Source organism: Manihot esculenta, chromosome 5, assembly GCF_001659605.2.
Source record: "Manihot esculenta cultivar AM560-2 chromosome 5, M.esculenta_v8, whole genome shotgun sequence".
Classification (NCBI taxonomy): domain Eukaryota; kingdom Viridiplantae; phylum Streptophyta; class Magnoliopsida; order Malpighiales; family Euphorbiaceae; genus Manihot; species Manihot esculenta.
Genome location: NC_035165.2, coordinates 5,045,365 through 5,059,712, shown reverse-complemented (window position 1 = coordinate 5,059,712; position 14,348 = coordinate 5,045,365). Strand labels below are relative to the sequence as shown.

Here is a 14,348-nt window from a genome sequence, read left to right as displayed (position 1 = left end):
TTAGAAATCGCCTGAACATCGCTACCATTTCTGCCAAACAAAACAAAGCAACGCATGAAACATCCGATAGAAATAATTTCACCCACAGCCATTTGCAATCACTCGAAAACCAACATGAGAAGGTTTAAATTATAAATAAAATAGATTTTACGTAGCTAAAAGCAAAGTGACAGAATCGATGGAAATATAGATTATCAAACTTAATAGTGCAGTCGTAAATTGCTATCACCGAGATGCAATACACCTTTCACATTATAAAAATAAAATCACTATCAATCGAGGAGTAAATGAATATGACAAATTTCCTAGAGCAGCCATCAAAATTAATTTCTCTAATTAAATTCAAATAAAATTTCTATAAATAAAATTAGACTCATAACAATTAAATAAAATTATACACTCAAACGAAAAAAACGAAATTAAGAAGATAAATTCTTTTGGATTGAGCAGCCATCAAAATCAATTTATCTCTAATCAATTTTAAATTAATTTCCACGAATAAAATTAAATTCATAATAATTAAATAAAACTATACACTCGAACTGTAATCAATTTCAAATGAATTTTCATAAATAAAATCAGACCCACAATAATTAAATAAAACTATACACTCGAACTAAAAAAGATAAACATTCATTTTCATTGATGAAAATATGAATTATTAGACATAACACTGGAGTTTTAATTTGTCATTGTCAAGATGGAAGAGACTTTTCAAATTGCAAAAATGATATCACCAACAGTAAACGAAGAAGATAAAGCAGCCATCTAAATCAATTCATCTTTAATTAAATTCATATGAAATTTCAACAAATAAAATTGGACCCATAATAATTAAATAAAATTATACACTCAGAAGAAAAAAAAAAAAAAAAAAACAGGAGAAATATCCCTTTCCATCCACAAAACGAGACCACCTTCGTCTCTTTCTTTCACTCTCTTTTCTTTTATTTTCTATTTAATCCCCAATGCCATGATATTCAAAACTTCTTAAATGACCATAAGCATAAATTTGGTTGTACTGTCGTTTTAGTTTGCCACGTCTTCCAATAAACGCGAACAAATAATGGTGGAAGGAAAAAAACAGCATAATAAATATCACTCAATAAGTCAAACTTGTTCAGCCTAACTTTGACTGTTCAGGCCGCCATGTTAATGGCATTATTAAGGAGCGGCTCAAATCAAATTTTAAACTCTAAAAATGAGTCGATTTATTTATTTACATATATTTTTTAATTTTATAAATTAAAAAAATAAATTAAAGAATCAAATTTTCATTTTAGTATTTATAAGTATGAAGTCTATAAACTGATTCAACTAATTAATTTTTTATATTACTTTTATTTAATTAAACTGATTGAATTAATTAATTTATATATTATTATAATATAAATAATAATTTTGAAATCATTATAAAATAAATAAATAAATATAATTTATGAAATAAAGAAAATAGTAAATATTTAATTATTATATATAAAAAATAACCGTTAATATATATCTATATCTTTAAGTTTTTTATTTATAAATATAATATGTAATTTAATAATTATTAAAATAAAAATATTAATATTATTCTACTTGAAATTATATAAAGGGAAAATTACTTCTTAGTCCCTGAGATTTAACGTAATTAACACTTCTATCCCTCTATTTTGGCGACCCAACACTTAAGTCCCTCACTTTCTCTTCCGTCCAAATTCGTAGTCCTTCCGTCTATTTAAACCGTTTGGTCAAATAGTCAAAGGTGAGAGGTGATAATTTTTTCCAAAAATACCCTTCTCTCAATATGAAATTCCTATTTTTCTTCTCGAGTTGAAGAAGAAGAAGAAGAAGAAGAATAAGAAGTTGCAGAAAGGGTAGGAAAAAGAAGAAGAAGAAATTGTAAAAATGGTAGGAAGAAGAAGAAGTTGCAGAAAGAGTAGGAAGAAGAAGAAGAAGAAGAAGAAGAATAAAGAATAAGAAGAAGAAGAAGTTGCAGAAAGGGTAGGAAGAAGAAGAAGAAGAAGAAGAAGAAGAAGAGGCATTTGGGTTAATGAGGGTTAATTTTGTCAATTCAAACGGCTATTTTTGACAGAAGGATCACGAATTTGGACAGAAAAAAAAGTGAGAAACTTAAGTGTTGGGTCGCCAAAATAGAGGGACAGAAGTGTTAATTATGTTAAATCTCATGGACTAAAAAGTAATTTTCCCTTATATAAATCAACAAAAAATAAAATATTGGTATTTAATAATTACTCTTTTAATTTGCACTTATCATTATGAAAATTTCTATATAAAATAATATTTTAAACCTAAAATTGAATTTTAATTTCCTAAATCACCTAATATGAGTTATACAATCAAATAAATTAAAAAAAGCTCATATCAAATTATTCGTACTAATTTATTTCAAATATGTTTCTAACGTTAAGATTTCATTTGTTTTATAAAAAATATTTTTTAATTAAAAAAATATTTTTTATATTTTCAAATTTTTGTTAATTTTTTTATATATAAATTTATTAATAAATTTTATTTTTTAAATTAAAATTAAGTAATAAAAAATAAATTATATTAGTAACAAATATTTTTCAAATAGTAATTATTTTTTTTGTAAATAAATGGAATCTAAATAAAAATAAAATGCTAAATATTAATATAACATCCAAAATAAAAAAAATATTTCACAATTTAAAAAGTTTTCTAATATTATACCATTTAAGAATTTCTATTTTATATGTAGATAGAAATATTACATTAGTAGCAATTCAATGAAATTATTAAAACTAATTTACAATTTAGTTTTTCCCATGCCAATCCGATTCAACGCGGCATTTATGGGCGTGCAAATGTTGCCGTAAAATCAATCTGAAGCGCCGGCTGTAATTTGTGGCGGTACTTGGAAAAGGAAAAGATAAAAAGAAAAAAGAAAATTGGTGGCCGTTGGAAGTTGGCCCACAAATTAAATTTTACATTAATCGCACAACGCCCATTCACTTCCATAGTCTTGTCACCGTTGCCTACTGTGCTATAAAAGGTTTCTATCTCATGTTTTTTAATGAGTTCATGTGATGCAATTAAGAATGTGCAGTGTCATAATCCACGTACACATGCATTTTCCATCGTCAATCCTTAATACTTTGTTTGGATATGTGAATATAGTGGATAACAAATAATAATAAAGAAAAATTACTTTCAACATTTAAAATAGAGGCAGAAAATATTTTATTTTTAAAATCGAGAGAAAGTAAGAAAATCAAAGTGCATTACTTTGTAAATTAACACGCATATCCCATAATTTTTTATTTAATTTTTTAAATTCTATATTTTATTTGTAGCTTTTTGAGTTTGGAGATTCTAGCAGTATATTATATTTATAGATTTGTATTATTAAAAGTTAAAAAAATATTTTAAAATTTTTATGAATGTTATTATTACATGGTTAATTTTATAGATTTTTTAATAAATTTGGTTAAATAATAAAAATATAATTTACTAAATTTTGATGGGTCCGAGAATGTGTTATTAATTCTTTATGATGATTTTTATTGTATGAATTTGGTGGTATAATAAAAAAAATCTACAAAGGTAAAACAATAATTTAATAAAGTATTGTTATCGTACTTTTCTCCTTTTTATTTTAATTCTATCCATCCAAAAAAATGGATGGAAAATATTTTTTTTTATTATTATTTTTTTCCTTCCTCCCTAATGATGTATCCAAAAATACTGTAATTTAAATAGGGGTAAATGGGATATAAGTCTACTTTCTAATATACAGTAATTTTAAATGCACTATATATTATATTGTATTTAGCCAATGCCCATAGAGTATATATAAAAGAGGGTTACATGAAAATTAATAAAAAAACCTAAAAATCAGTCTAAATTAAAAAGATAAAAATTAAAATTAAATAAACAAATAAAAAAATCAACAATTCAAATCAGAAAAAATAAATTCAACCAAAAAAATAAATAAATATGCAATTCAAACAATATTGACTTTATCGAGTTACACTCTAATAATTATTAACATTTTAGTATAATTGACTAAATAGAAATAAGCGCAAGATTTAAACACTAAATAAATAAAATAACTAAACATTAAATTGACTCGAAAAGAAAAAAAAAAACCCAAATCAGAATAATACAACATGTACCGAGTTAAAGTAAATTTTTGTAACAAAATAAAAGTATTAATGATTCGAGCAGTACTATAAAAGAGAGGATGTTGCAGAATTCAGCTTAATGCTATATGGGAGGAGAAATGGCCGAATATAGTAATATGGTCTTGAAATTCTAAAGTCACTAAAAGCACACCCTTCTCGAAGTCAAAAAGGAAACCCTCAAAGTAAATTTGGTTCAACAAGCAAATTCAGCAAAGCAAAGCAAACAAATAAAATAAAGCCATCCACAGTCAGTAAGAAAACCAATGACAGAAGCCTCACAACAAACATGCTACTACAAATCTCTGGAACTGGGAAAGAAAACTAACACCGAAATTTATTAATTAAACTTTGAAGTTTTTATCTCAAAACTTCCTAATCCATTATCATTTTATCATTAATAAAAATTATTATTTAATTTATATATTATCGAGAAATTTATTAGTTAATTTTTTTATTTTAAATATATTAAAATATTTATAATATTTTAAAAGTGTATTAATTAATTATTTTGTTAATTTTAATTAATAAATATTTTATTATTTAATTTTTATAATTTTAAAAAAAATTTTAATTAATTTTTTAAAATTTTAAAAATTTATTAATTAATCTCTTTAGAGATATTTTATTTTTTTATAATATTTAATTATTAAAATTAATAAAATAATTAATTAGTAATTTTTTAAAATATTAAAAAAATTTAATATATTTTTTAAAATAAATTAATTAATATTTTTTATAATATAAAAAATAAAAAAAAATTTTAATATTATTACTACTTTTTAAGTTTTTTTCCCCGACGCATCTCATTTTTATCTTACTGTGTTATACGTTCCTTTTGTATATCAAGTCATATCATACAAGAATTTCATCAAAGCACGAGGTAGGCATTTTGGGGTTGCGGCCTAAATGCTGGCTCTTAATCAGCAAAAAACGAACTTGAACACGCAAATCGAATGAGGGAAGTTTAATTAAGAGCTTCTTTTCCGCAAAACAGTTGCGCATCGCTAGATTATTGAATGCCTCTGTTTTATTTCATCCTAATAAATATTAAAAAAATAATAATAATAAATTTAAATTGAATTTCAACTTTCACATAAACTTTTACTTGTGACTTTTAATAAATAATTTTATTTTTTAAACTATTTATTATTATAAAACGGTACTTTTAAATATTAAAATAGAATGATTCATGTATCATTTTTCTTTTACTTAAAAATTTTAAATTTAAATTCTATATATAAAATATATTTAAAGTTTAAAAAGAAATATTTTATGTTTTTTTTTGAGGGAAATGCGTTGTTTTATTAATTTAGATCAGCTAACAAAACAACATTTAGAAAGTTGGGTGGAACACCTCTCCACGCACCAACAGAAACAGGATTTCTAGTAGCCTGAGCTAAGCAATGGGCAGCCGAATTAGCTATTCTTGGAACTGCAGCAACTCCACAATTACCACGCCAAGACCTTACAAGAGTTTTGATATCATTAATAACAGCACCGAAAGACGTTAAATCCAGCAAAAAAGCAGACTCAATCGCATGAACAACATCCAAAGAATCACCTTCACAGCACACATGTGTCCAACCTTCAGCTTGAATCCAACTAAGAGCTTTAATCGAGATAAACTCAAATTAATTAAATTCATGAATTTTGAATATTAAATTATTTATATAAAAAAAAATATTACGAGGCGGTGCGTTTGGAGCACACGATAAATACAGATTGAAGAGCACAAACTTGGGATGATAAATGGAAGACACGTTTAAGAACTGCAGCCAGCAGAATGGTCCTGGTAGATGGCAACTAATGAACTAACACCAACTCCCTATCATTCTGCATTTATGCTTCCTTAAAAAAGGAAAATAATTTAATAATAATTTTTTTACTCTTTATACTCATTACGATTTTATATTTTTAATTTAATGCACCGATTTGTTTTATTAGTAATAATCCGTTTCTTATACAAGTAAGAAATTTATATATACATTCTATAAAAAAAAAGGAGAAATTTAGGTATACATCTCTGCCGACTATTTAATACAATTAAGTGCACCAGTGAGAGCATCGCCAGCTCTCTCTCTCTATATATATGAGTAAGTAAGTACGAGTTTGAGATAAAATACAGCAAGCAACAATGGCTTCTATGCCTGGAATTCTCACTGACTGGCCATGGAAGCCGCTCGGGAGCTTTAAGGTCTGGTTCACAATTCTCTCATTTTCTCAGTAGCGTCAACTTTTAATTTATGCATGAAAGGATCAATTTGCACGTATTTTAATAACAAAGGCTTTGGTGGTTTATATATTTGGAATGCAGCATGTGATATTAGCACCCTGGGCCATTCAAAACACTTACTCTTACGTGGTTAGAGGAGAAAATGGCCTCGCACCCGCTCTCGTTTTCCCATTTTTGTTGTTGAGAATGATCCACAACCAGTTATGGATCAGCCTTTCTCGCTACCGGACAGCCAAAGGGAATAATCTGATCGTCGACAAAGCCATTGAATTTGATCAAGTTGATAGAGAAAGAAACTGGTCCGTACTCATTAATTAATTAATTAATTAACGGTTTTTTTTCTTTAAAAAAAATAAAATTTGAATGTCTCGTCTTTTTGTTGCACTATCGGCAGGGATGATCAAATATTGTTCAACGGAATCCTTTTCTATATCGGCGCCATGCTAATTCCAGGGGCCAAGGATTTGCCTCTGTGGAGAAACGACGGCGTAATAATAACGATGTTGCTTCATGCGGGACCTGTGGAGTTTCTTTACTATTGGTTACATCGGCTTCTCCACCACCACTATCTCTACTCCCGCTACCATTCCCACCACCATTCCTCCATCGCCACCGAGCCTATCACCTGTAAGATTTTTATGGCTTCTTTTATTGCGATTCCGTGTATTTCATATTGTTTAAACAATATTTTCAGCATTTTTAAAATGAAAATTCATTTTTCTTAATTGAAAATAGTGTTAAAATTAAAATTAACTTTACTCCAATTGTATATTAGCAAAAGATAATGAGAAATATTTTTCTTCAAATATATTTTATATATTAAATTATTTTTTACCAAACTAACAAAGAAATGTCTTGATGTATATTTGATTTGGACAAAAGAGCGATGAATGAGGCAAATCTGATTATTATAACAGAGTATATATAAATTTGATATGTAGACAAAAATATGAATAGGAGATACTGAAATTTCATTTTCGATGCTTAGAAACATTAACAATCAATTCCCCTATCCCCACTCTTATTTAATTCAAATGACAAGGCACGTACATCCAACGTGACTGGTTTCGCATTCCATCCCTTACCTACCAAACAGTTTTTTTTTTTTTTTTTTTTTTTTTTTAATGTTGTATATTGACAATAGTACATTTGAATATTTTTGAATAAATTACTGTGGAGGTTTTGGTTGGCCAAAGGTTAAAAATTTTTTGAAATAAAAATATTAAATTTATTTTTAAACTATAAAGTGGGTTAGAAATATTAAATTTTATATTTCAATTTAAATTTGTCCATTTTTATATATAATAGTTTTATTTTGATATTTTAATAATAATTTAAAAATAAATATAAATAAAAAAATAAAATTTAATATTTTTAATTTTGCTACATGATTCATCAGTTAATAAAAAAGAAAAAGAAAGCAGTGGTGCAACAAATAAAGAATTTTGTAATCTATTGGAAGAATGCTCAACCTGCGGTTGTGCAGTTAGTTTGTAATTAATTTATTTATTGTCCTTCTAAGACATGTTTAATTTATTTTTCTTATTCTAATTCGAGTACTCCACTAGGTTTTCGATCTGACCTAAATTTGATAATTGCCTTGAATAAAGTCAAAATAAAATCTCAATCTTTTCATTAATATATAATGAGGCCATATTTCACTAATATTAAAATATGATAATATCAGTAATTTTAATAATTTTTTATGGCAGCTAGGGAATTTATTTAAAATATGAGTTTGGTTAATTAAGTAAATTTGGATTGGATACAGCTGTGATTCACCCATTTGCGGAACACATAGCATACTTCGTGCTATTTGCAATACCAATGTTGACAACGTTGTTTAATGGAACGGCAAGCGTGGTAAGCTTAACTATTTATGTTCTTTACATCGACTTCATGAACAATATGGGCCACTGCAACTTCGAGCTCATCCCCAAATGGCTATTTTCAATTTTCCCTCCTCTCAAGTACTTCATGTACACCCCATCGTAAGTATCCTCATCTTCACAAATAAGTGACTTTCTTTTAATTTTTTTTATCTAAGTAAGTTTTTTCATTACTGCATGTAGGTTCCATTCTCTTCATCACACTCAGTTCCGAACCAATTACTCGCTTTTCATGCCCATTTACGATTACATCTATGGCACAGTAGACAAATCTTCTGATACCCTTTACGAAAATTCACTCAAAAGAAAAGAGGAAGTCCCTGACGTCGTGCATCTTACCCATATTACCACTCCCCAGTCAATCTATCATCTACGCTTGGGATTTCCCTACTTGGCCTCCAGCCCCGAGACACCAAAATGGTACCTCTGCTTAATGTGGCCTGTCACAATGTGGACCATGATGTTCACTTGGATTTATGGTCGCACATTTGTATTTGAGAGGCATCGCCTTGACAAACTCCGATTACAAACCTGGGCCATATCCAAATACAACATCCAGGTAAGAATTAGTATTATATATATTTCGCAATTTTGTTCTTACTGTCTTCTCCAAAGTCCATTAATGTTGGGTTTGGATCGTGTGTACTTTGTTGCAGTATTTAATGCAATGGCAAAATCAATCTATTAATCAAATTATTGAAGAAGCTATACTTGAAGCTGACGAAAAAGGCGTTAAAGTGTTGAGCCTTGGTCTCTTGAATCAGGCAAGCTAGTTATCATGTTACATATACAATTAGCTCCTTGTTTTTTTTTTTTGGTTATCATTTTTTAAAAGCTGCAAACATTTGATAATTTAAATTGCAGGGGGAAGAGCTGAATAAATATGGTGAACTTTATGTCCGTAAGCATCCTACGCTGAAAACAAAGGTGGTGGATGGAAGTAGTCTAGCAATTGCTGTTGTGCTTAGTAGCATACCTAAAGGAACCACCCAAGTTCTTCTTAGGGGACGGCCCAATAAGGTCGCCTGTGCCATTGCCTTGTCCCTGAGCCAGAGGGGAATCCAGGTACAAAATTAAGTAATTACAACACACATATATATATATACTAGCCTAATTTTGTAGCCTTGGAACGTCTAAGCTTGAAAATTACAGCCTTGGAATTGAATTGTCTTTAGGTAGCAACTACCCACAAGGAAGACTTTGAGAAGTTGAAGGCATCATTTGGCCGCGAGTCTACCAATAATCTAGTTCTTTCAAAAAAATATACTGTGAAGGTATGTAAATTTTCTGATTTCGGCTTGGCGGCTAAAAGTACTTTAGTTATTCTAATCGTACTAGGTAAAAAATTTAATTACAAGTAGAAAAGATGGGTTGATTGAATTTGTGCAGACATGGCTAGTGGACGATGCATTGAGTGAAGAGGAGCAAATGAAAGCAACAAAAGGAACAGTATTTATTCCCTTGTCCCAATTTCCACCAAAGAAAAAGAGAAAGGACTGCTTTTACCATAGCACCCCAGCATTGGTGGCACCCGCTTCTCTTGAGAACGTGGACTCTTGTGAGGCAAGTACAACAACTAATATATCGGAAAAATTCTACCATATATGTTTGTCTAATTTAATTTAAAATTAAAAGAAATTTTATTTGAAATATAATAAAATCCACATATTAATATGAAAATTTTTAATTATATAACACACTTTTTCATTTGAGATTATAGAAAATAATTAATTTAATGTGCATTTTATCTATGATGTAAATTTTTTTTATCAGAATTGGTTGCCAAGAAGGGTGATGAGCGCATGGCGAGTAGCTGGAATAGTGCATGCCTTAGAAGGATGGAATGTGCATGAGTGCGGCAACTCCATTTTCGATGTTGACAAAGTTTGGCAAGCAGCTGTTCGACATGGCTTTCAACCTCTGGCTATTACAACTGCTTTTCGCTCTAATTAAACTATAGTTTGTGAATTTACGCTACTGCGCTCTGTATCTTGGCACAATATAAACTTATATGATTTAATATATATTAAAAAAACTAGTTTATGAATTTAGTGCTACTGTCGATTGCCGATATATATACTTATTATATGATTTATGGTATATTTAAATTCTTCAAATGGTAAAAATTAAGAGTGTCATCTCATCAAATTTAAGAAAAACAAACAATGCCAACAAACCAAACAAGTACAAACAATAATCAAGATAAAGTTTAAGTTTCTAAAAAGCAAGGTGTTTGCATACTCAAAAAGTATTATATAATTCGACTTTGTTTAGTTTAAAATTATTTATTTTTTTAAAAAGTATATTTTTTTTAGGGTTAACTTTTATAAAATTTACGTATAAAGATGCATGATAAAAGTATATTAATTTAAAAAATAATTTTTTAAGAAGTAAATTTATTTTAAGTTATAAAAAATAATAATATCCTTAATATAATTTAAAGTTTAATAAATTAAATGATAAATTAATAACTTTCATTTAGCTTAGAAAATACAACTTATCAAATATCATTTAGATATATTAAAGAAGTAAAATATTTTAATAGTGCAATCAAATAAAAAAATTAATTTTTTAAAAAATTTTACTCTAATTTTTTTCTCCAACCAATAACATATAAATAATAGAATCCGTTAAAATCTGGTCCGACCAGATTTAAAAGGGACGAGTTAACTTTTTATCTGGTTCGACCAGAGAGCAGAAAATTTGATATATAAAGTATGAAGTTCAAACTATCAACAATCTTAACTTTATCAATACTTTAAATGAGCAGACCGACTACTTTTAGACCTATATCACAACACCGAACACAATCCAATATAGTCTGAAGATAAATACAAGACTTGATTGATCTCTTCAAAATTTGGAGAGGACGAGAATATCTCTTCAAAACTCATATTACAAAGAAACTTTAGATGTAGGCGTAGCTGAGTTCAATGACTGAAAAAAATTCATTTTTTTATAGGTCGGATGAGTCGAGCACGACTTCATGAAATCAGAGTAAGGCGTCGACTTCCAACGCGATGGTCGACTCTCTAACCCTCTCCGAGGTATTAAATATGCAAGCGAAGAACTGACTAACCTGACGTACACGATAGACAGGATATGGACTAAACCTGCTAGTCATTTATGAGTCATCTGACACACACCTGTTAAAAGCTGTTCATACTTGATCTGATGAACTTAACGTCGAATGCCATTAGAATGCCTCTCCATTATATATATTTCACTGATCTAGTCCCAAAAAGGGGACGGCCTATTCGAGAAGTTAATTTCTCTCTTATATTTATAGAGGAACTCTCAAAATATAAGCGTTCTAGAAATTTCTTTTGAATATTTTATTATTATTTACTTTTTCTTTATGTTAATAAATTTTAAATAATTTTTAATTTAATTTGAGTGTCGAAGAGTTTTCACCAAGATATCTCTAGTAGATCTGACTATCTTCTTATATTTTGTAAATCTCATTCTTCAAAATTAAATATGGAGAAACTTTTATTAAATTAATTACGGATCAATAATCAATCCATCGAATTGAGTTTCACTTCAAATGTCCGTAATCGGTCACTCCACTGAATTTCAAATCACCACCGACCAAACAAGGGTTTCATATTAAATCATTAGCTTATGATGAGTGAATTGCAATTAGAGAAGGAAAGCTTCAATCAGAAAGTAAATCATGAAAATCGTTAAAAATCAATATATTCACTGATCTAAAAAGAGAAGATCAGAAATGGCGAAATTCAAAAGGAAAAGAGAAAGGAAAAAGGGAAAAAGACATAAATAGTAAGAGAAAAGCATCAAATTAATGAAAGAAAAGGACAAGACCAAGGTAGTCTTTATTATATTGGTTTAAAAATTTTAACTTGCTATTTTAATTTTTTGAGTTGAAGCACAATAAAGTCATTAGGTTCACTTTCCTCAAATGTGTAGCATATGATTTGGATCTATGCATTATTTTCAACTACTTTTTTTAAATTGTACTAAATAATGAAAAAATTGAATATTTACATTATTTTATATTTTAATTTAAACATTTAAATTTGATATGAATTGACTTAACATTTATATTAAATATAATTTGAATAATTTTAAAATAAAAGGATTACCATTGGGAGATTGAAAGCACAATCTGAGAAGACAAATACATGGAAGCTGTGGGGAGGAGAATAGCAGTTGGCAACAATTAATGAAGTAATGACAACTCCCCAACGTTCTGCATAGGTTTCTCAAATCAAATATATCCCATTAATAGTTGTTGTTGTGATATTTTCCAACTCATGAATTCTTAATCATTTTATATTAACATCAAATTAAATTAATTTAGATCGATTGACATGAGTGATCCGAATTCAAATTATTTCGTACAGGTGCTGTTTCGTGGGCCTCACCCCTCGAGACTCATTCTTCAAGAATAGGGTCTGCTCGGACAGGAAGATTTTATTGGTTGGAAATAACTGGATATGTGTGTAGTGATGGACCTATTTCCTTGCCTTATTTTTGTTTGGTTCTGGTATTCTTTTATCCTTATCTTGTCCATGAGTTATTGAGACTCTTTGAATGCTAAGTTGTTGTGGTTTTAACCTTGCACTTATGCAATTAAGTTTTTCAAATTTTTTCGCTTAGTAATTATTTTTCAGGTTAAAAATTATAAATTATTTTTTAAAAATTGCTACTTTCCGTTCTTTAAAAAATTAACCGATTATTATATTAAAAAAATTACTTTTTAATCTCTCAAATATAATATAATTAATAAATTTATTTTTTTATTTTTTAAATTCAATATTTTCGTTCTTAAAATTTAATTTCGTTAAAATTTAATGTTAAGTCAACGATTTCCTTTAATTAAAGGAAAGAGAATAAATATAATTTTAAAATTTTTTTTATAAATAATAAAATAAAAAAAATTATTATTTAATTCTTATAATAAGAAAAAATTTACTATTTAATCCTTTAATTTTAAAAAATATATTAAAATATTTATGATATTTTAAAAAGTGTACTAATTAGTTCCTCTATTAATTTTATCACTAAATATTTTACTATTTAATCTCTATAATTTAGAAAAAATTATTAGTTGATCATTCAAATTATTAAAAAATTTATTAATTAAGTATTTTAAATTTTATTTTATAATATTTAATAATTAAAGTTAAAAAAATCTACCTAGTAAATTTTTTAAAATATCAAAGACATTTTAATGAATTTTTTAATGGTGCGCAGTGATCAATAGCGAGTGACGTCATAAAAGTAATTTCTATTTATTTTTAATATTTTATTTTTAATAATTTAAATTTTATATATTTTGATTTTTATTATTTTGATTGAATTTAAATTTTAAATTTATTGAAATTTTTATTTATTTATAAAAATTGAGTTTAAGATTTTTTCTTGAATTTTGATAAAATTAAATTTCAGTTAATAAAGTGTTGAATTCAAAAAATAAAGAAACAAATCTATTAATTATATAGTATTTTATGGACGAAAACATATTTCTTTTAAAATTCTTTAAAAAAGACTTATAATTTTATAAAAATTAAATTTTAAATATTAAAATATTAAGATTTAAAAAAGTAATTCGGTCATTTTAATTGTCACTGATGATATTTTTTACAGAATGACTTCTAATTTTAATCAAATTAAATTTTAGGATAAAAATATTATATTTTAAAAATAAAGAGATAAATTCATTAATTATACTATATTTCAATAATTAAAAAATAATTTTTTCCATTAAAAAATATTCAAAACGAGAAAAGGCTGTTTCTTTCTTTTTCTTTAAAAATTAAAAATTGAATATTTCATCTTTTTGTTGCAGTATTGGCTGGGATGATATGATAGTTGAATCGGTTATTCCGGGGGCCAACAATTTGCTTATGTGGAGAAGTCGATGGCATAGACGTGTGGAGATTTTTTATTTGTGGTTACATCGGCTGTTTTTACCACTATTATTTGTAGGTAATTTTTATTAAAATCATTCAATTTTTAATATATTTTAAATTCAATGACTTAATTTTAATTTGTTTTTAAAAAATTTTCAAATTTCAGTTTAATTTACGTTAAACTCTCTCTCTCATC

The 14,348-nt window shown here is 27.2% G+C and overlaps 1 protein-coding gene across 1 annotated transcript; it reads left to right on the top strand.

Moving 5' to 3' along the window:
• Positions 1 to 6,189: 6,189 nt before the first annotated feature.
• On the top strand, positions 6,190 to 10,328 carry LOC110614983 (very-long-chain aldehyde decarbonylase CER1). The gene is made up of 10 exons (XM_021756682.2): positions 6,190 to 6,345; positions 6,466 to 6,683; positions 6,779 to 7,011; positions 8,156 to 8,375; positions 8,457 to 8,832; positions 8,930 to 9,037; positions 9,138 to 9,338; positions 9,449 to 9,547; positions 9,663 to 9,836; positions 10,047 to 10,328. Exons 1-10 carry the CDS (start codon positions 6,286 to 6,288, stop codon positions 10,224 to 10,226), a joined length of 1,869 nt encoding a protein of 622 aa, XP_021612374.1. The 5' UTR covers positions 6,190 to 6,285; the 3' UTR covers positions 10,227 to 10,328.
• The last annotated feature ends 4,020 nt before the right edge of the window (positions 10,329 to 14,348 follow it).

What these genes read in the sequence shown, in the direction of transcription:
- LOC110614983 (XM_021756682.2), top strand. Translation starts at nt 6,286, where the DNA reads ATGGCTTCTATGCCTGGAATTCTCACTGACTGGCCATGGAAGCCGCTC. An exon ending in GTTGATAGAGAAAGAAACTG is followed by an intron (nt 6,684 to 6,778) that starts GTCCGTACTCAT and finishes CACTATCGGCAG; the next exon opens with GGATGATCAAATATTGTTCA. An exon ending in AGAACGTGGACTCTTGTGAG is followed by an intron (nt 9,837 to 10,046) that starts GCAAGTACAACA and finishes TTTTTTTATCAG; the next exon opens with AATTGGTTGCCAAGAAGGGT.